Genomic DNA, 20,591 nt, shown 5'->3' on the forward strand with positions numbered 1-20,591 from the left:
CCCCAAATCCCTCAACCTTGGGAAAGGAAAATCCCAAATCCTGATTTTAGGGATTTTATGGCACATTCCCTATTTTTGGGGTGGGTTTGATGTCCCCAATTTTAATTTTTCTGCCAGATCCCAAATCCAGACCCTTGGGGTTGTAGGAAATGTCTTTAATTGGCATTAATTAATTAATTAATGGGTTTATATGGCAGAGCGAGGATTCCATTGGTTGGGATTGTCCTGGAATCCCAAATCCTGAAATCCCAAAATCCTGAAATCCCAAAATCCCAAATCCTGGTTCATTTCAGACCCTTGGGGTTGTAGGAAATGTCTTTAATTGATGTTAATTAATTAATTAATGGGTTTATATGGCAAAGCAAGAATTCCATTGGTTGGAATTCTCCCAGAATCCCAAATCCTGAAATCCTAAATCCTGAAATCCCAAAATCCCCAAATCCTGGTTCATTTCAGACCACTGGGCTTGTAGGAAATGTCTTTAATTAGCGTTAATTACCGGGTTTATATGGCAGAGTGAGGATTCCATCAGCTGGGATCATCCTGAAACCCCAAAATCCTGAAATCCCAAAATCCTGAAATCCCAAATCCTGGCTCATTCCAGACCTCCAGGGCTGTAGGAAATGTCTTTAATTGGCATTCATTAATTAATTAACGGGTTTATATGGCAGAGAGAGGATTCCATTGGTCGGGATCGTCCTGGAATCCTGAAATCCCAAAATCCTGAAATCCCAAAATCCTGAAATCCCAAATCCCAAAATCCTGGTGCCAGCTGGGGGGGGACAGTCCTGGGGGGGCTCTGTGACCCTTGGGTGTCCCCTCCACCCTTGGGGACAACACCAGGACCCCAAAACCTTTGGGGACAATCTTTGGAGCCCAAAACCTTTGGGGAAAATGTCAGGACCCCAAAATTTTGGGGAGAACACCAGGACCCCAAAACTTCTTGGGACAACATTGGGACCTTTTCTGGGGACAACACTGGGACCTCAAAACCTTTGGTGACAACGCCAGGACCCCAAAACCTTTTGGTGACAAAGCTGGAACTTTTTAGGGCAACACTGGGACCTCTTTTGGGAACAACAGCAGAACCCCAAAACTTTTTGGAACAACCTCAGGACCCCAAATCTTTTGGTGACAAAGCTGGGACCCCAAAACTTTTTGGGACAACATTGGGATGTCTTTTGGGGACAACATGACCCCAAGTCTCTTGGTGACAGTGCTGGAACCCCTCCAATTCCGGTGACAATGCCAGAACCCCAAAACTTTTCGGGACAATGACGGGACCCCAAAATTTTTGGTAACAACCCCAAACCCATCCAGTCACAGCCCTGAGGGCTCAGCCTTGTTCTGGCAGCTCCGCTGGTGATCCGGCCAATTCCCAATCTGGAATTCTGGCAAATTCCCAACCCGGAATTCTGGCAAATTCCCATCCGGCATTCCCGGCGCTGTTCCGGTGTTCTGTCTGGTGTTTTGGCCAATTCCTGATCTGGCATTCCTGGTGCTCTTCCCATTCTTGGTGCAATTCCCAGTCTGGCATCCCAGCACCATTCCCAGTGCTGTTCCCAATCCGGTGTTCATGGAGCTATTCCCAGTTCGGCATTCCCAATCTGGCATTTTGGCCAATTCCCAATCCGGCATTCCTGGTGCTATTCCCAGTCTGGTTTTTTGGCCAATTCTCAATCTGACATTTTGGCCAGTCCCAATCCAGTTTGGCTAGTCCCAGTCCGGCATTCCTGATGCTATTCCCAATCCAGATTTTTGGCCAATTCCCAATATGTTTTTTTGGCCAATTCCCGATCTGACATTTCGGCCAATTCCCAATCCGGTTTTTGACCAATTCCCAATCCAGATTTTTGGCCAGTCCCAATCTGACATTTTGGCCAGTCCCAATCCAGATTTTTGGCCAATCCCAATCCAGTTTTGTTTCTGGCCAGTCCCAATCTGGTTTTTGGCCAATTCCCAACGTGGTTTTTTGGCCAGTCCCAATCTGACATTTTGGCCATTCCCACTCCAGTTTCTGGCCATTCCCAAACCAATTTCTGGCCAGTCCAAATCCAGTCTCTGGCCATTCCCACTCCAGTCTCTGGCCATTCCCACTCCAGTTTCTGGCCATTCCCAATCCAATTTCTGGCCAGTCCAAATCCAGTCTCTGGCTATTCCCACTCCAGTCTCTGGCCATTCCCAGTCCTGTTCCAGGCCATTCCCAGTCCCGTTCCAGGCCAGTCCCACTCCAGTCTCTGGCCATTCCCAGTCCTGTTCCAGGCCAGTCCCACTCCAGTCTCTGGCCATTCCCAGTCCCGTTCCAGGCCATTCCCAGTCCCACTCCAGTCTCTGGCCATTCCCAGTCCCGTTCCAGGCCATTCCCAGTCCCACTCCAGTCTCTGGCCATTCCCAGTCCCATTCCAGGCCATTCCCACTCCAGTCTCTGGCCATTCCCACTCCCGTTCCAGGCCAGTCCCACTCCAGTCTCTGGCCATTCCCACTCCAGTCTCTGGCCATTCCCACTCCCGTTCCAGGCCATTCCCACTCCAGTCTCTGGCCATTCCCACTCCAGTCTCTGGCCATTCCCAGTTCCGTTCCAGGCCATTCCCAGTTCCGTTCCAGGCCATTCCCACTCCCATTCCAGGCCAGTCCCACTCCGCCGCTCCCAGCGCCATCCCCGCCCGTCCCATCCATCCCCTCCCTCCCTCTCTCCCTACTGCCCGGCGCCGTAGGGCCAGTTGAAGGTGCTGCCGGACAGCAGCATGTCCCGGATCAGGGTCTCGATGGGCGTTTTGCCCACCAGGCGCATGAAGAAGAGCTGGGAGATGAGCGAGGCGGGCACGGCGCGCAGCGCCGGCAGCCGCAGCAGGAGCCGCCCGAAGCGCTGCGGCTGCGCCGGGAACTGCGAGCGCTCGTACTCGGTCAGAGCCACCTGCGCCTTCTCCTGCAGAGCCTCCACGTGCGCCGCGTCCGACAGCCCGCAGGCGTCTGGGGGGGACACAGGGGATGAAATAGACTGGGAATGTCCCAACATTGATAGGGAATAGCTTGGGATTATAGGGGATGGATCGGGATTGATAGGGAATGTCCCTCCACGTGCGCCGCATCCGACAGCCCGCAGGCGTCTGGGGGGACAGAGGGGGTGAAATAGACTGGGAATGTCCCAACATTGATAGGGAATAGCTTGGGATTATAGGGGATGGATCGGGATTGATAGGGGATGGATCGGGATTTATAGGGGATGTGCCTCCACGTGCGCCGTGTCCGACAGCCCGCAGGCGTCTGGGGGGACAGAGGGGGTGAAATAGACTGGGAATGTCCCAACATTGATAGGGGAATGTCCCAACATTGATAGGGAATGGATCGGGATTTATAGGGAATGGATCGGGATTTATAGGGGATGGATCGGGATTTATAGGGGATGGATCGGGATTTATAGGGGATGGCTCGGGATTTATAGGGAATGTCCCTCCACGTGCGCCGTGTCCGACAGCCCGCAGGCGTCTGGGGGGAAAGAGGGGGTAAAATAGACTGGGAATGTCCCAACATTTATAGGGGAATGTCCTGAAATTTATAGGGAATGGCTCGGGGATTATAGGGAATGGATCGGGATTTATAGGGGATGGATCGGGATTTATAGGGAATGTCCCTCCACGTGCGCCGCGTCCGACAGCCCGCAGGCGTCTGGGGAGACACAGGGGGTAAAATAGACTGGGAATGTCCCAACATTGATAGGGGAATGTCCCAACATTGATAGGGAATGGATCGGGATTTATAGGGGATGGATCGGGATTTATAGGGGATATCCCAAAATTTATAGTGGCTGTCCCTCCACGTGCACCATGTCCAACAGCCCACAGGCGTCTGGGGGGGACAGGGGGGTTAGGGGAGAGGGTAAAATCTATTTGGAATGTCCTAAAATTGATAAGGAAATGTCCTAAAATTGATAGGGAATGTCCCAAAATGTATAGGGAATGGCTGGGGATTTATGGGGGAAAAAACTAAACCCACATAACCCTTAATCCCTCAGCCAAAACCCCCCAAACCCCCCCAAAAGCCCCTTCCGTCCTCCCCCAAACACCCCAAAAAACCCTCCCCTCATCAATCCCAAACCCACAAAACCCTTCCCTCATCCTAAAACCCCCAGACTTCGGGAAAAACCTGGGACAACCTCTCCCTATTCAATGCCAAAACCTCAAAACCCAGGACAAGCTCTCCCTATTCAATCCCAAACCCCCAACAAACCCCACAAAACCCTTCCCTCCTCACCCAACCACCCCAAATTTTGGGAAAAACTTGGGACAACCTCTTCCTATTCAAACCCAAACCCCAAACCCCCAACAAACCCCACAAAACCCTTCCCTCCTCACCCTAAACCTCCCAAAAAACCCCACAAAACCCTTCCCTCCTCACCCCAAACCCCCAAAACATCCCACAAAACCCTTCCCTCCTCACCCCAAACCCCCAACAAACCCCACAAAACCCTTCCCTCCTCACCCCAAACCCCCAACAAACCCCACAAAACCCTTCCCTCCCCACCCCAAACCCCCAACAAACCCCACAAAACCCTTCCCTCTCCACCCCAAACCCCCAACAAACCCCACAAAACCCTTCCCTCCTCACCCCAAACTCCCAACAAACCCCACAAAACCCTTCCCTCCCCACCCCAAACCCCCAACAAACCCCACAAAACCCTTCCCTCCTCACCCTAAACCTCCCAAAAAAAACCCACAAAACCCTTCCCTCCTCACCCAACCACCCCGAACTTCAGGAAAAACCTGGGACAACCTCTGCCTATTCAATCCCAAATACCCCAAAAAGCCCTTCCCTCCTCACCCCAATCCCCCTCCCCAAACCCCACAAAACCCTTCCCTCCTCACCCTAAACCTCCCAAAAAACCCCACAAAACCCTTCCCTCCTCACCCAACCACCTCAAACTTCAGGAAAAACCTGGGACAACCTCTGCCTATTCAATGCCAAAACCTCAAAACCCAGGACAAGCTCTCCCTATTCAATCCCAAACCCCACAAAGCCCTTCCCTCCTCACCCCAAACCCCCAACAAACCCCACAAAACCCTTCCCTACTCACCCCAAACCCCCAACAAACCCCACCAAACCCTTCCCTCCTCACCCCAAACCCCCAACAAACCCCACCAAACCCTTCCCTCCTCACCCAACCACCCCAAATTTTGGGAAAAACTTGGGACAACCTCTTCCTATTCAAACCCAAACCCCAAACCCCCAACAAACCCCACAAAACCCTTCCCTCCCCACCCCAAACCCCCAAAACAACCCACAAAACCCTTCCCTCCTCACCCAACCACCTCAAACTTCAGGAAAAACCTGGGACAACCTCTGCCTATCCAATACCAAACCCCCAATAAGCCCCACAAAACCCTTCCCTTCTCACCCCAAAACTCCCAAAAAACCCCACAAAACCCTTCCCTCCTCACCCCAAACCCCCAACAAACCCCACAAAACCCTTCCCTCCTCACCCAACCACCCCGAACTTCAGGAAAAACCTGGGACAACCTCTGCCTATTCAGTTCCAAATACCCCAAAAAGCCCTTCCCTCCTCACCCCAATCCCCCTCCCCAAACCCCACAAAACCCTTCCCTCCTCACCCCAAAGCCCCAAAACATCCCACCAAACCCTTCCCTCCTCACCCCAAACCCCCAACAAACCCCACCAAACCCTTCCCTCCTCACCCCAAACCCCCAAAACATCCCACAAAACCCTTCCCTCCTCACCCCAAACCCCCAACAAACCCCACAAAACCCTTCCCTCCTCACCCCAAACCCCCATCAAACCCCACCAAACCCTTCCCTCCCCACCCCAATCCCCCCTCCCCAAACCCCACTCCCATACCCGGCGTGAAGAGCGCGATGGCCTTGAGGCAGCTGTACTCGGCCGAGTCCACCTGCAGGCGGTTGAGCTTGTCCACCTGCTCCTGGAAGACGCGGATCTGGTCCATGAAAGCCACCACCCTGTCGGCGGCCATGGGCGCGGCGTGGAATCCGGCGGCGGCCAGCAGCGGTGCCATGTGCAGCGGCAGCGCCGACTGCGCCGCGTTCAGCACGAACAGCTCGCTCCAGCTCAGCCGCAGCAGCGCCACCTGGTCCGACACGGGCAGCTCGGGGAAGAAGGGGATGTTGCGGGCCCACTCCACGGTGCTGAAGAGCAGGCGGGCGGCCAGCTCGCAGATGTTGTCGATGCCCATGACGCTGCCGTGCTGCGCGTACTGCGAGCCGTAGCGCGCCGCCGGGTAGGGCTCGGCGCGCAGCAGCTGCGAGATCAGCTCCGACACGGGCTGCCCGTTGAAGAACTCGGGGTTGGGGAGGGGGTTGGGGCTGCTGCTGGAGTGGCTGGGGGGGATTCGGCCCCGTTGGACGGCTGAGGAGAGAGGATTTCATGCTGAACCAAGAATATCCTACTGGATTCGCACCCCGAAGATAAAAAACCCTACTGGGTTTTCATCCCAACCCCAAATGGATCCTACCGGATCTTTGTCTTGATCCCATACTGATCTTGTTGGATTTTCATCCCCATTGAAAAAAATCCTACTGGATTTGTACCCTAAACCCAAAAAATCCAACTGGATCTTCATCCCGAACCCAAAAAATCCAACTGGATCTTCATCTCGATCCCTTGCGAATCCGGATCGATTTTCATCCCCGTCGCAAAAAATCCAGCTGGATTTTCATCTTGAACCGAAAGAATCCTACTGGATATTCATCCCAATGTCACAAGGATCCTACTGGATCCTCATCCCAATCCAAGGATCCCACAGGATTTCCATCCCGACCCCAGGGAGCGTTTCTGGGTTCCGACAGCTCCGACACGGGCTGCCCGTTGAAGAACTCGGGGTTGGGGAGGGGGTTGGGGCTGCTGCTGGAGTGGCTGGGGGGGATTCGGCCCCGTTGGACGGCTGAGGAGAGAGGATTTCATGCTGAACCAAGAATATCCTACTGGATTCACACCCCGAAGATAAAAAACCCTACTGGGTTTTCATCCCAACCCCAAATGGATCCTACCGGATCTTTGTCTTGATCCCATACTGATCTTGTTGGATTTTCATCCCCATCGAAAAAAATCCTACTGGATTTGTACCCTAAACCCAAAAAATCCAACTGGATCTTCATCCCGAACCCAAAAAATCCAACTGGATCTTCATCTCGATCCCTTGCGAATCCGGATCGGTTGTCATCCCCATCACAGAAAATCCAGCTGGATTTTCATCTTGAACCGAAAGAATCCTACTGGATATTCATCCCAATGTCACAAGGATCCTACTGGATCCTCATCCCAGTCCTAGAAGGATCCCACAGGATTTCCATCCCGACCCCAGGGAGCGTTTCTGGGTTCCGACAGCTCCGACACGGGCTGCCCGTTGAAGAACTCGGGGTTGGGGAGGGGGTTGGGGCTGCTGCTGGAGTGGCTGGGGGGGATTCGGCCCCGTTGGACGGCTGAGGAGAGAGGATTTCATGCTGAACCAAGAATATCCTACTGGATTCACACCCCGAAGATAAAAAACCCTACTGGGTTTTCATTCCAACCCCAAATGGATCCTACCGGATCTTTGTCTTGATCCCATACTGATCTTGTTGGATTTTCATCCCCATCGAAAAAAATCCCACTGGATTTGCACCCTGAGCCCCAAAATCCTACTGGATCTTCATCCTGAACCCAAAAAATCCTACTGGATCTTCATCCCGATCTCACATGGATCCTACTGGATCTTCATTTTGATCCCTTGCGGATCCGGATCAATTTTCATCCCCATTGCAAAAAATCCTACTGGATTTTCATCTTGGACCCAAAGAATCCTACTAGATCTTCATCCCAATCTCACATGGATCATACTGGATCTTCATTTTTATCCCTTGTGGATCCGGATCAATTTTCATCCCCATTGCAAAAAATCCTACTGGATTTTCGTCTTGGATCCAAAGAATCCTACTGGATCTTCATCCCAATCTCACATGGATCCTACTGGATCTTCATTTTTATCCCTTGCGGATCCGGATCAATTTTCATCCCCATTGCAAAAAATCCTACTGGATTTTCATCTTGGACCCAAAGAATCCTACTGGATCTTCATCCCAATCTCACATGGATCCTACAGGATTTTTCATCCTAGTCCTACAAGGATCCTACTGGAGTTCCATCCAGAACCCATGTAGATCTTGTTGGATTTCTATCTCCATCGAAAAAAATCCTACTGGATTTGTACCCTAAACCCCAAAAAATCCAACTGGATCTTCATCCTGAACCCAAAAAATCCAACTGGATCTTCATCTCGATCCCTTGCGCATCTGGATCGGTTTTCATCCCCGTCGCAAAAAATCCAGCTGGATTTTCATCTTGAACCCAAAGAATCCTACAGGATCCTCATCCCAGTTCTACACAGATCCTACTGGATCCTCATCCCAACCCCAAATGGATCCTACTGGATCTTCATCTCGATCCCATGCAGATCTTGTTGGATTTTCATCCCCATCGAAAAAAATCCCACTGGATTTGCACCCTGAGCCCCAAAATCCTACTGGATCTTCATCCTGAACCCAAAAAATCCAACTGGATCTTCATGCCGATCTCACATGGATCCTACTGGATCTTCATTTTTATCCCTTGTGGATCCGGATCAATTTTCATCCCCATTGCAAAAAATCCTACTGGATTTTCGTCTTGGACCCAAAGAATCCTACTGGATCTTCATACCAATCTCACATGGATCCTACAGGATTTTTCATCCTAGTCCTACAAGGATCCTACTGGAGTTCCATCCAGAACCCATGTAGATCTTGTTGCATTTCTATCTCCATCGAAAAAAATCCTATTGGATTTGTACCCTAAACCCAAAAAATCCAACTGGATCTTCATCCCGAACCCAAAAAATCCAACTGGATCTTCATCTCGATCCCTTGCGCATCCGGATCGATTTTCATCCCCGTCGCAAAAAATCCAGCTGGATTTTCATCTTGAACCCAAAGAATCCTACAGGATCCTCATCCCAGTTCTACACAGATCCTACTGGATCCTCATCCCAACCCCAAATGGATCCTACTGGATCTTCATCTCGATCCCATGCAGATCTTGTTGGATTTTCATCCCCATCAAAAAAAATCCCACTGGATTTGCACCCTGAGCCCCAAAATCCTACTGGATCTTCATCCTGAACCCAAAAAATCCTACTGGATCTTCATGCCGATCTCACATGGATCCTACTGGATCTTCATTTTGATCCCTTGCGGATCCGGATCAATTTTCATCCCCATCACAAAAAATCCTACTGGATTTTCATCTTGGACCCAAAGAATCCTACTGGATCTTCATCCCGATCTCACATGGATCCTACAGGATTTTTCATCCTAGTCCTACAAGGATCCTACTGGAGTTCCATCCAGAACCCATGTAGATCTTGTTGGATTTCTATCTCCATCGAAAAAAATCCTACTGGATTTGTACCCTAAACCCAAAAAATCCAACTGGATCTTCATCCTGAACCCAAAAAATCCAACTGGATCTTCATCTCGATCCCTTGCGCATCTGGATCGGTTTTCATCCCCGTCGCAAAAAATCCAGCTGGATTTTCATCTTGAACCCAAAGAATCCTACAGGATCCTCATCCCAGTTCTACACAGATCCTACTGGATCCTCATCCCAACCCCAAATGGATCCTACTGGATCTTCATCTCGATCCCATGCAGATCTTGTTGGATTTTCATCCCCATCGAAAAAAATCCCACTGGATTTGCACCCTGAGCCCCAAAATCCTACTGGATCTTCATCCTGAACCCAAAAAATCCAACTGGATCTTCATGCCGATCTCACATGGATCCTACTGGATCTTCATTTTTATCCCTTGTGGATCCGGATCAATTTTCATCCCCATTGCAAAAAATCCTACTGGATTTTCGTCTTGGACCCAAAGAATCCTACTGGATCTTCATCCCAATCTCACATGGATCCTACAGGATTTTTCATCCTAGTCCTACAAGGATCCTACTGGAGTTCCATCCAGAACCCATGTAGATCTTGTTGCATTTCTATCTCCATCGAAAAAAATCCTATTGGATTTGTACCCTAAACCCAAAAAATCCAACTGGATCTTCATCCCGAACCCAAAAAATCCAACTGGATCTTCATCTCGATCCCTTGCGCATCCGGATCGATTTTCATCCCCGTCGCAAAAAATCCAGCTGGATTTTCATCTTGAACCCAAAGAATCCTACAGGATCCTCATCCCAGTTCTACACAGATCCTACTGGATCCTCATCCCAACCCCAAATGGATCCTACTGGATCTTCATCTCGATCCCATGCAGATCTTGTTGGATTTTCATCCCCATCAAAAAAAATCCCACTGGATTTGCACCCTGAGCCCCAAAATCCTACTGGATCTTCATCCTGAACCCAAAAAATCCTACTGGATCTTCATGCCGATCTCACATGGATCCTACTGGATCTTCATTTTGATCCCTTGCGGATCCGGATCAATTTTCATCCCCATCACAAAAAATCCTACTGGATTTTCATCTTGGACCCAAAGAATCCTACTGGATCTTCATCCCAATCTCACATGGATCCTACAGGATTTTTCATCCTAGTCCTACAAGGATCCTACTGGAGTTCCATCCAGAACCCATGTAGATCTTGTTGGATTTCTATCTCCATCGAAAAAAATCCTATTGGATTTGTACCCTAAACCCAAAAAATCCAACTGGATCTTCATCCCGAACCCAAAAAATCCAACTGGATCTTCATCTCGATCCCTTGCGCATCTGGATCGGTTTTCATCCCCGTCGCAAAAAATCCAGCTGGATTTTCATCTTGAACCGAAAGAATCCTACAGGATCCTCATCCCAGTTCTACACAGATCCTACTGGATCCTCATCCCAACCCCAAATGGATCCTACTGGATCTTCATCTCAATCCCATGCAGATCTCGTTGGATTTTCATCCCCATCGAAAAAAATCCCACTGGATTTGCACCCTGAGCCCCAAAATCCTACTGGATCTTCATCCTGAACCCAAAAAATCCTACTGGATCTTCATCCCGATCTCACATGGATCCTACTGGATCTTCATTTTGATCCCTTGCGGATCCGGATCAATTTTCATCCCCATCACAAAAAATCCTACTGGATTTGCACCCTGAACCCGAAAAATCCAACTGGATTTTCATCCCAATCCCAAAAAATCCAACTGGATCTTTATCTTGATCCCATGTGGATCCAGATCGATTTTCATCCCCATCGCAAAAAATCCTACAGGATTTTCATCTTGAACCCAAAGAATCCTACAAGATCTTCATCCCAATCCTACAAGGATCCTACAGGATCTTCATCCCAATCTCACATGGATCCTACTGGAGTTTCATCCAAAACCCAGAAAATTGTATTGGATTTTCATCCCAAACCCAAAAAATCCTACTGGATCTTCATCTCAATCCCATGTTGATTCTACTGGAGTTTCATCTCCATCCCAAAAAATCCTACTGGATTTTTATTCTGATCCCAAAAAATCCTACTGAATATTCATCCCCTTCCTAAATGGGTCCCACTGGATCTTCATCTTGATCCCAAATAAATCCTACTGGATTTGCATCCTCAATCCAAAAATCCTACTGGATTTTCACTTGGATCCCTAACAGATCCTACTGGATCTTCACCCCGAAAAAAATCCTCCATAATCTCCAAAAGTTGCCCAAAAAATCCCCCCAAAAATCCCTCAAAAATAAAAACACTCCCCAACACATCCCAAAAACAAAAACCAAAAAAAATCCCCCCAAATTCCCCAATAAATTAAAAAACCCTTCCAAAAATTGCCAAAAAATCTCCCCAAAACCTCAAAAAAACCCACTCAAAAATCCCCCCAAAAATTCCCCACAAAATTCCCTAATAAATCCCATAAAATCCTCAAAACAACAAACAAACAAACCAAAGAAGAAAATCCCCCAAAATTCCCCCCAAAAAAGCAGAAAAAAAGCGGGAAAAAGTCGAAAAAAAGCGGGAAAAAAGCGGAAAAATGCGGGAAAAAAGTGGAAAAAAGCGGGAAAAAAGCGGGATTTTTGCCAAAATCTGGGATTCTCTGGATTCCTGGGGATTTTTGGGAATTTTTTCCATACCTTCCTTCCTCATTCCCACCCGGAAGCACTTCTTGAGGCGGCAGTACTGGCACTGGTTCCGGTGGTGTTGGTCGATCTGGCAATCCCGGTTGGATCTGCGGGAACCATCGGGATCAGACGGAATTCCCAAAATTCCCAAAACTCCTGGGAATTTAAAGCCTTTCCCATCATGGGTCTCATTCCCAAATTCTTCAAGGAAATCCCAAAATTTCCAAAAATCTGAGCTTCCCCCATCACGGAACCCATTCCCAAATTCCTCCCAGAATTCCTGAAATTCCTGGAAATTTGAGCTCCCCCATCATTGATCCAATTCCCAAATTCCTCATGGAATTCCCAAAATTTCTGGAAATCTGAGTTCCCCCCATCATGGATCCCATTCCCAAATTCCTCCCAAAATTCCCAAAATTCCTGGGAATTTAAAGCCTTTCCCATCATGGATCCCATTCCCAAATTCCTCCCAAAATTCCCAAAATTCCTGGGAATTTAAGACCTTTCCCATCATGGATCTCATTCCCAAATTCCTCATGGAATTCCCAAAATTTCTGGAAATCTGAGTTCCCCCCATCATGGATCCCATTCCCAAATTCCTCCCAGATTTCCCAAAATTCCCCAAATTCCTGGGAATTTAAGACCTTTCCCATCATGGATCTCATTCCCAAATTCTTCACGGAAATCCCAAAATTCCCAAAAATCTGAGCTTCCCCCATCACGGAAGCCATTCCCAAATTCCTCCCAGAATTCCTGAAATTCCTGGAAATTTGAGCTCCCCCATCATTGATCCAATTCCCAAATTCCTCATGGAATTCCCAAAATTTCTGGAAATCTGAGTTCCCCCCATCATGAATCCCATTCCCAAATTCCTCCCAGAATTCCCAAAATTCCCCAAATTCCTGGGAATTTAAGACCTTTCCCATCATGGATCTCATTCCCAAATTCTTCACGAAAATCCCAAAATTCCCAAAAATCTGAGCTTCCCCCATCACGGAAGCCATTCCCAAATTCCTCCCAGAATTCCCAAAACTCCTGGGAATTTAAAGCCTTTCCCATCATGGGTCTCATTCCCAAATTCCTCATGGAATTCCCAAAATTTCTGGAAATCTGAGTTCCCCCCATCATGGATCCCATTCCCAAATTCTTCCCTTCCTATGGGGTTTTATGGGAATGGGATTTTCCATCAAGGAGAAGCTTTTGGGGTTTAATTCCAAGGAATTCCAAGGAATTTTGGGAATTTCCTACGGGGCTGAAATCGCTCAGGCAGCGCTGAGCCCAAATCCTGTGGGATTTTGGGATAAAGGGATGGAATTCCTGAAATTCCTCTGAGCTTGGAAAAGGGTCCTGGCTCATGGATTCATCCCAAAATTCACCAAATCCCTGGAAAAGGGGTCCTGGATTCATTCCCCAATTGCCAAAATTCCCAAATCCCTGGAGAAGTGGCCCTGGCTCACATTCCCCCATGGAATTCTCCCCATCCCATTTCCAGGGGGGTGACACTGTGGGAATTCCCTTCCCAGCCAGAATTTGGGGCAGGATTTGGGATTTGGGGAAGATTTGGGAATTTGGGGCTGGATTTGGGAATTTGGGTTTGGATTTGGGTTTGGATTTGGGGTTGGATTTGGGAATTTGGGTTTGGAAAATTGAGGCTGGGTTTGAGGCTGGATTTGGGAATTGGGGCTGGACTTTGGGAATTGGGGCTGGAATTTGGGATTTGGGGCTGGAATTTGGAATTGAACTGGGGGCTGGATTTAGGAACTGAGGCTGGATTTGGGAATGGGGGCAGGATTTGGGGCTGGATTTGGGGCAGGATTTGGGAATTTGGGGCCGGATTTGGGGCAGGATTTGGGGCCGGACTTGGGAATTTGGGGCAGGATTTGGGGCAGGATTTGGGAATTTGGGGCAGGATTTGGGGCAAGATTTGGGGCCGGATTTGGGGCTGGATTTGGGAATTTGGGGCAGGATTTGGGGCTGGATTTGGGAATTTGGGGCAGGATTTGGGGCAGGATTTGGGGCAGGATTTGGGGCTGGATTTGGGAATTTGGGGCAGGATTTGGGGCCGGATTTGGGAATTGAATTGGGGCAGGATTTGGGGCTGGATTTGGGGCTGGATTTGGGGCTGGATTTGGGGCTGGATTTGGGAATTTGGGGCAGGATTTGGGGCCGGATTTGGGGCTGGATTTGGGGCTGGATTTGGGGCAGGATTTGGGGCAGGATTTGGGAATTGAATTGGGGCCGGATTTGGGGCAGGATTTGGGGCAGGATTTGGGGCCGGATTTGGGAATTTGGGGCAGGATTTGGGAATTTGGGGCAGGATTTGGGGCCGGATTTGGGAATTGAATCGGGGCAGGATTTGGGGCTGGATTTGGGGCTGGATTTGGGAATTTGGGGCAGGATTTGGGGCAGGATTTGGGGCAGGATTTGGGGCTGGATTTGGGAATTTAATTGGGGCTGGATTTGGGAATTGAATTGGGGCCGGATTTGGGGCAGGATTTGGGAATTGAGCCCAGCTCCTGCAGCTGCAGCCGCGGGAATCCCGACACGGATTTTTCCGGAATCCCAACACGGAATTAATTCATCCCCAACATCCCCGGAGCGGCTCTGACGACTCCATCCACCCTGGATCCCCAGAAAAGAGACAAATGATCCTTGGAAAATTCATCAGTGCATAAAAAACACCTGGATAATTCCACCACAGCCTTGGAATTTTGGGAAAAGCTGCCAAAAATCCTCCCGGATTAAAATATGGATAAAAATTGGATTAAAAATATGGATAAAAATTGGATTTTAAAATGGATAAAAATATGGATAAAGCTATAATGGATAAAAATAATATGGATCAAAAGTGGATAAAAATATCTGGATGATTCTATCCATGGTTTTGGAATATTGGGAAAAGGGCCTGGGAATTATCCTGGATTTTTTTCCAATAGATAAATAACTAATTCCACTGTGGATTTGGAATTTAGGAAAAGATCCCAAAAATTATCCCAGATTTTTTTTCCAGTGGATAAAAAATATCTGGATAATTCCCATCGTAGTCTTGGAATTTTGGGGAAAGCTCCCTAAAATTATCCCAGATTAAAATATGGATAAAAATTGGATTAAAAATATGCACAAAAATATTTTAAATAAAAATAATATAGATTAAAAGCGGATAAAAATATCTGGATGATTCCCTTCATGGTTTTGGAATATTGGGAAAAGGGCCTGGGAATTATTCTGGATATTTTTCCAGTGGATAAAATAACCTGGATTAATTCCACTGTGGATTTGGAATTTGGGAAAAGTTTCCAAAATATATCCTGAATTTTTTTGCAATGGATAAAAACACCTGGAAAATTCCCATCACAGCCTTGGAATATCGGGAAAAGAAGCTGGGAATTATCCCGGGTAAAAAGCCGGGAATCGATTTGGGATTTGGGATATTCCAGAGGGGTTTTTTTTTCCTTTTTTTTTTTTTTTTTTTTTTTATTTTCAAAAGCCGGGAATCGATTTGGGAATTTTTTGGTTTTTCCAGAGGAACAAAGCTCCGGGATCCCGCTTTTGTTCCGGGAATCCAAAAGCGGCCGCGAGCCCCCGGCGGAGCTCATTTGCATATTCCAAGTGCCTTTAATTATCGCTGCCGCTAATTACCCGCCCTAATTAAGTCATTAGCACAGCCCGGGCCTTTCGGAGATTCCCGAATTCCCCAGCTCGTTTTTCCATTGGAAAACTCCGCAGGGGATTTTTTTGGGAAGGTTTTTTTTTGGTTTTTTGGGGGGTTTTTTGGGAGGAGGGTTTCGGCTGATGGGAAAAATCCGGCAGGATTTTTGGGATTTTATCCCAAAATTCCAAAGCCACGGTGGGAATTATCCAGGTGTTTTTATCCATTGGAAAAAATCCGGGATAATTTTTGGGAGCTTTTCCCAAAATTCCAGATCCACAGTCAGGGTCACCCAAATTATTTTATCCATTGGGAAAAAATCCAGGATAATTTTTTTTTTGGGGGGGGAGCTTTTCCCAAAATTCCAAAGCCACGGTGGGAATTATCCAGGAGTTTTAATCTGGGAAAAATCTGGGATAATTTTAGGACTGGGAGTTGATTCCAGTCAGGATCCCACAGCTCCTGGATGATTCCTGATCCTTTTCTCCCAAAAAATCCAGAAGATCCCTACTCCTGATATTCCAGGGGATTCCTGCTCCCAAATATCAGAATTCCAGAGGATCCCTGATCCCAGAATCCCACTGGATCCCTGATCCCAAGATCCTGGATCCCAGAATTCCAGTGGCTCCCTGCTCCTGATATTCCAGGGGATTCCTGCTCCCAAATATCAGAATTCCAGAGGATCCCTGATCCCAGAATCCCACTGGATCCCTGATCCCAAGATCCTGGATCCCAGAATTCCAGTGGCTCCCTGCTCCTGATATTCCAGGGGATTCCTGCTCCCAAATATCAGAATTCCAGAGAATTCTTGATCCTGGGATTCCCCCAGATCCTAGATCCCAAAAATTGCAGAGGATCCCTGTTCCTGGTATCCCAAAATTCCAGCAGTTCCTGATATTCCAGGGAATTCCCACTTCTGGTATTGCCCCAGATTCCAGAATTTCAGAGTCCCTGACCTCAGTATCCCAGAATTCCAGCAGCTCCCTGCTCCTGATATTCCAGAGGATCCCTGATCCCATTATCCCCCCCCCCCCCCCCCCCCCCCCCCCCAGATCCCTGCTCCTGGAATTCCAGGGGTTCCCTGATTGCTCCTGGATTCTGGATCCCGTTATTCCAGAGGATCCCTGACCCTTGTACTGACCCAGATCCCTGCTCCCATTATCCCTGTTCCCCATATTCCAGAGGATCCCAGCTCCTGGTATCCCAATGGATCTCCACTTCTGTTATCCCTGATCCCAGAATTCCAAAGGATCCCTATCCCCTGTGTTGCACCAGATCCCTGCTCCTGGTATCCCAGGGGATCCCTGATCCCAATATCCCAGATCCTGTTGTCTCCCCAGATCCCAGTTCCTGTTATCCCAGCTCCCAGTATCCCGGTGGATCTCCACTTCCATGACCCCAGTATTCCAGGGGATCCCTGATCCCAATATCCCGGATCCTGTTATTGCCCCGGATCCCTGATCCCCGTATCCCAGTGGATCTCTGCTTCTGGGATCCCTGATCCTGGTATTCCAAAGGATCCCTATCCCCTGTATTGACCTGGATCCCTGATCCCAATATCCCAGTGGATCCCATTATTCCCCTGGATCCCTGCTCCCGGTATTCCCCTGAATCCCCACTCCCAGTTTCCCAGTATCCCAGTGGATCTCTGCTTCTGGGATCCCTGATCCTGGTATTCCAAAGGATCCCTATCCCCTGTATTGACCTGGATCCCTGATCCCAATATCCCAGTGGATCCCATTATTCCCCTGGATCCCTGCTCCCGGTATTCCCCTGAATCCCCACTCCCAGTTTCCCAGTATCCCAGTGGATCTCTGCTTCTGGGATCCCTGATCCCAGTATTCCAGAGGATCCCTGCCCCAATGTTGACCTGGATCCCTGATCCCAATATCCCAGTGGATCCCGTTATTCCTGCAGATCCCTGTTCCCAGTATTTACCTGGTATCCCAGTGGATCTCATCATCCCCTTGGATCCCTGATCCCAGTATTCCAGGGGTTCCCAGTATCCCAGGGGATCCCTGATCCCAATATCCATGTGGATCCCTTTAACCCCTTGGATCCCTGATCCCAATATTCCAGCAGCTCCCGCTGGATACTGACCATGCCCGGGGTGAGTCACTGGGAATGGACACTGGAAATGGACACTGGGGACACTGGGAATGGACACTGGGGACACTGGGAATGGACACTGGGAATGGACACTGGGGACACTGGGAATGGACACTGGGAATGGGCACGGGAACACTGGGAATGGACACTGGGAACATTGGGAATGGACACTGGGAACACTGGGAATGGACACTGGGAATGGACACGGGAACACTGGGAATGGACACTGGGAACACTGGGAATGGACACTGGGAACATTGGGAATGGACACTGGGGACACTGGGAATGGACACTGGGGACACTGGGAATGGACACTGGGAATGGGCACGGGAACACTGGGAATGGACACTGGGAACATTGGGCATGGACACTGGGAATGGACCAGGAATGGACACTGGGAATGGGCACTGGGAATACTGGGAATGGACACTGGGAATGGGCACTGGGAATGGACACCAGGAATGGACACTGGGAACACTGGGAATGGACACTGGGAATGGACACTGGGAATGGACACCAGGAATGGACACTGGGAACACTGGGGATGGACACTGGGAACACTGGGGATGGACACTGGGAACACTGGGAATGGACACTGGGAATGGACACTGGGAACACTGGGGATGGACACTGGGAACATTGGGGATGGACACAGGGAATGGACACTGGGAATGGACACAGGCAATGGGCACTGGGAATGGACACTGGGAACACTGGGTATGGACACTGGGAATGGACAGACAGCAGGAATGGACACTGGGAACACTGGGAATGGACACTGGGGATAAACACTGGGGATGAACACTGGGAATGGACACTGGGAATGGACACTGGGAACACTGGGAATGGACACTGGGGATAGACACCGGGGATGGACACTGGGAATGGACACTGGGAATGGACACTGGTTTGTAGAGGGTCAACCTCGTGCTGCACTGGAATCCACTGGTTTGTCCTGGGGCAACCCCAGCACCACCACACTGAGACCCCAACTCATCCCCAACAGATTCCCCCGGTTCCCCTTCCCCGGGTGTCCCCCGGGTGTCCCTGTGCTCCCACCGGGTGTCCCTGTGCTCCGTCCGGGTGTCCCTGTGCTCCCTCCGGGTGTCCCCCTACACCAGCCCCGGTGTCCCCCTGCTTCCCCCATCCCCGCTGTCCCTCGCTGTCCCCTCGCTGTCCCCCGCTGTCCCCTCGCTGTCCCCCGCTGTCCCCCCGCTGTCCCCCCCGCTGTCCCCCCGCTGTCACCTGCAGGTGTAGCTGAGGTTCCTGCGGATGCTGCGTTTGAAGAAGCTCTTGCAGCCCTCGCAGGTGAACACCCCGTAGTGCTTCCCGCTGGATTTGTCCCCGCACACCACGCAGTCCGCGCCGGCCCCGGGCCGCTCCTCCTCGCCGTGCTCCGCGTCGCTGCCGCCGCCACCGGGGGACGCCGCCTCCTCCGGGCCACCGCCACCGCCACCGGCTCCGGGGCCGCCGCCGCCGCCGCCTCCGCCCCCGTTCGGTTCGCCCCAAGCGCCGGCCACCATGGCCATGGCTCCGCGGGGCTCGGCGGGGCTCAGCGCCGCATGGAGCGGAGCCTCCCGGGGCTGCTCCCGGGGCTGCTCCCGGGGCTGCCCCCGGGGCTGCTCTTCCTCCCGGTGCTGCCCCCGGTTCTGTTCCCGAAGCTCCTCTTCCTCCCGGTGCTGCTCCCGGTGTTTCTTTTCCTCCCGGTTCTGCTCCCCGTAGTGTTTCTCTCGGTTCTTCTACTTCTCCCGGTTCAGCTCCCGGTTCTTCTACTCCTCCGGTTCGGCTCCCGGTTCTGCTACTGCTCCCCCCGGTTCTGCTCCCAATTCCCCCGGTTCTTCTTCTCCCGCTTCTTCTTCTCCTCCTCCTGGTTCTTCTCCCGGTTCTGCTCCCGGTGTTTTTCCCGGTTCCTTTCCTCTTCCTCCCGGTTCTTCTCCCGGTGTTTCTCCCGGTTCTTTTCCTCCTCCTCCTCTCGGTTCTCCTCCCGGTTCTGCTCCCGGTTCTTCCCCGCGCCGAGTTCGGTAAGTTTTACCGAGGAACCGCTGGGGGCGGGGTGAGGAGTGAGGGATGGCGCGGGAGGGGGGGGCGCAGGAGATGAAAAGCGCCGCTTTTTGCGGTAGTTTTTCTTTTTTAGGTTTTTTTTTTGGGGTCGCCCCCTCAGGGATTCGCCGCTCTCCTCCTCCTCCTCCTCCTCCCGGTTCACGGCCCCGCGGAAAGTTTGCGGCGGCGGCGGCGGGGCCGGGGCGCGGCGCATCCCCCCGCGGGCACCGGCCGCATGCGGGGCCGCTCCCGCCCCCGGTGGCTCCTGCGCTCCGCGGCACCGGCTGCAAGGAGGAGGAGGAGGAGAAGAGGAGGAGGAGGAGGAAGGAGGCGGCGCTGCCCCGGTTCGCCCTCGCCGCTCTCCGGGCCCCGCCGCCGCTCGCAGCCCGGTGCCGGTGCGGCTGCGGGTGCGGCGGGACCGGCTCCGCCGAGCCCCGGGGCTCTCCCCGCCTCCCGTGAAAGAGCAAAGTTCAGCCGCTGCCGCGGTGGCCGCCCTGGATGCTCCTCCCCGGCCTCCTCCCCTTCCGCTCCCGGGTCCTGCCCCGGTCCCGGCCCCGCACCGGAGCCGCCCCCGCCGCCCCCCGAGCGTGTCGGGAGCGGCCGGAGGGGCAGGGGAGCGGGGGAGAGGGGACAGAGGGATGGGGAACGGGGAGAGAGGGGATGGGGAGAGGGGGAGAGGGGAGAGAGGGGGAGA

General features: G+C 50.9%; 1 protein-coding gene and 1 long non-coding RNA gene across 2 annotated transcripts; both read right to left on the reverse strand.

The window, feature by feature from the left end:
* Nucleotides 1-140: 140 nt before the first annotated feature.
* LOC306813174 lies at nt 141-1,511 on the reverse strand. Its single transcript, XR_013776945.1, has 2 exons — nt 1,090-1,511; nt 141-1,043 (listed from the first exon to the last, which is right to left on the reverse strand). It is a non-coding gene; the product is annotated as an uncharacterized lncRNA (long non-coding RNA).
* Nucleotides 1,512-2,665: 1,154 nt separating this feature from the next.
* Nucleotides 2,666-19,386, reverse strand: NR2F6 (nuclear receptor subfamily 2 group F member 6; the record flags this gene model as incomplete). The annotated part of the gene is made up of 4 exons (XM_079328364.1): nt 2,666-2,970; nt 5,851-6,375; nt 12,112-12,206; nt 19,103-19,386. 4 exons carry the CDS (start codon nt 19,384-19,386, stop codon nt 2,696-2,698), a joined length of 1,179 nt encoding a protein of 392 aa, XP_079184490.1. The 3' UTR covers nt 2,666-2,695.
* Between the last annotated feature and the right edge of the window lie 1,205 nt (nt 19,387-20,591).

This window comes from Erithacus rubecula (assembly GCF_903797595.1).
Source record: "Erithacus rubecula genome assembly, chromosome: 28".
Lineage (NCBI taxonomy): Eukaryota > Metazoa > Chordata > Aves > Passeriformes > Muscicapidae > Erithacus > Erithacus rubecula.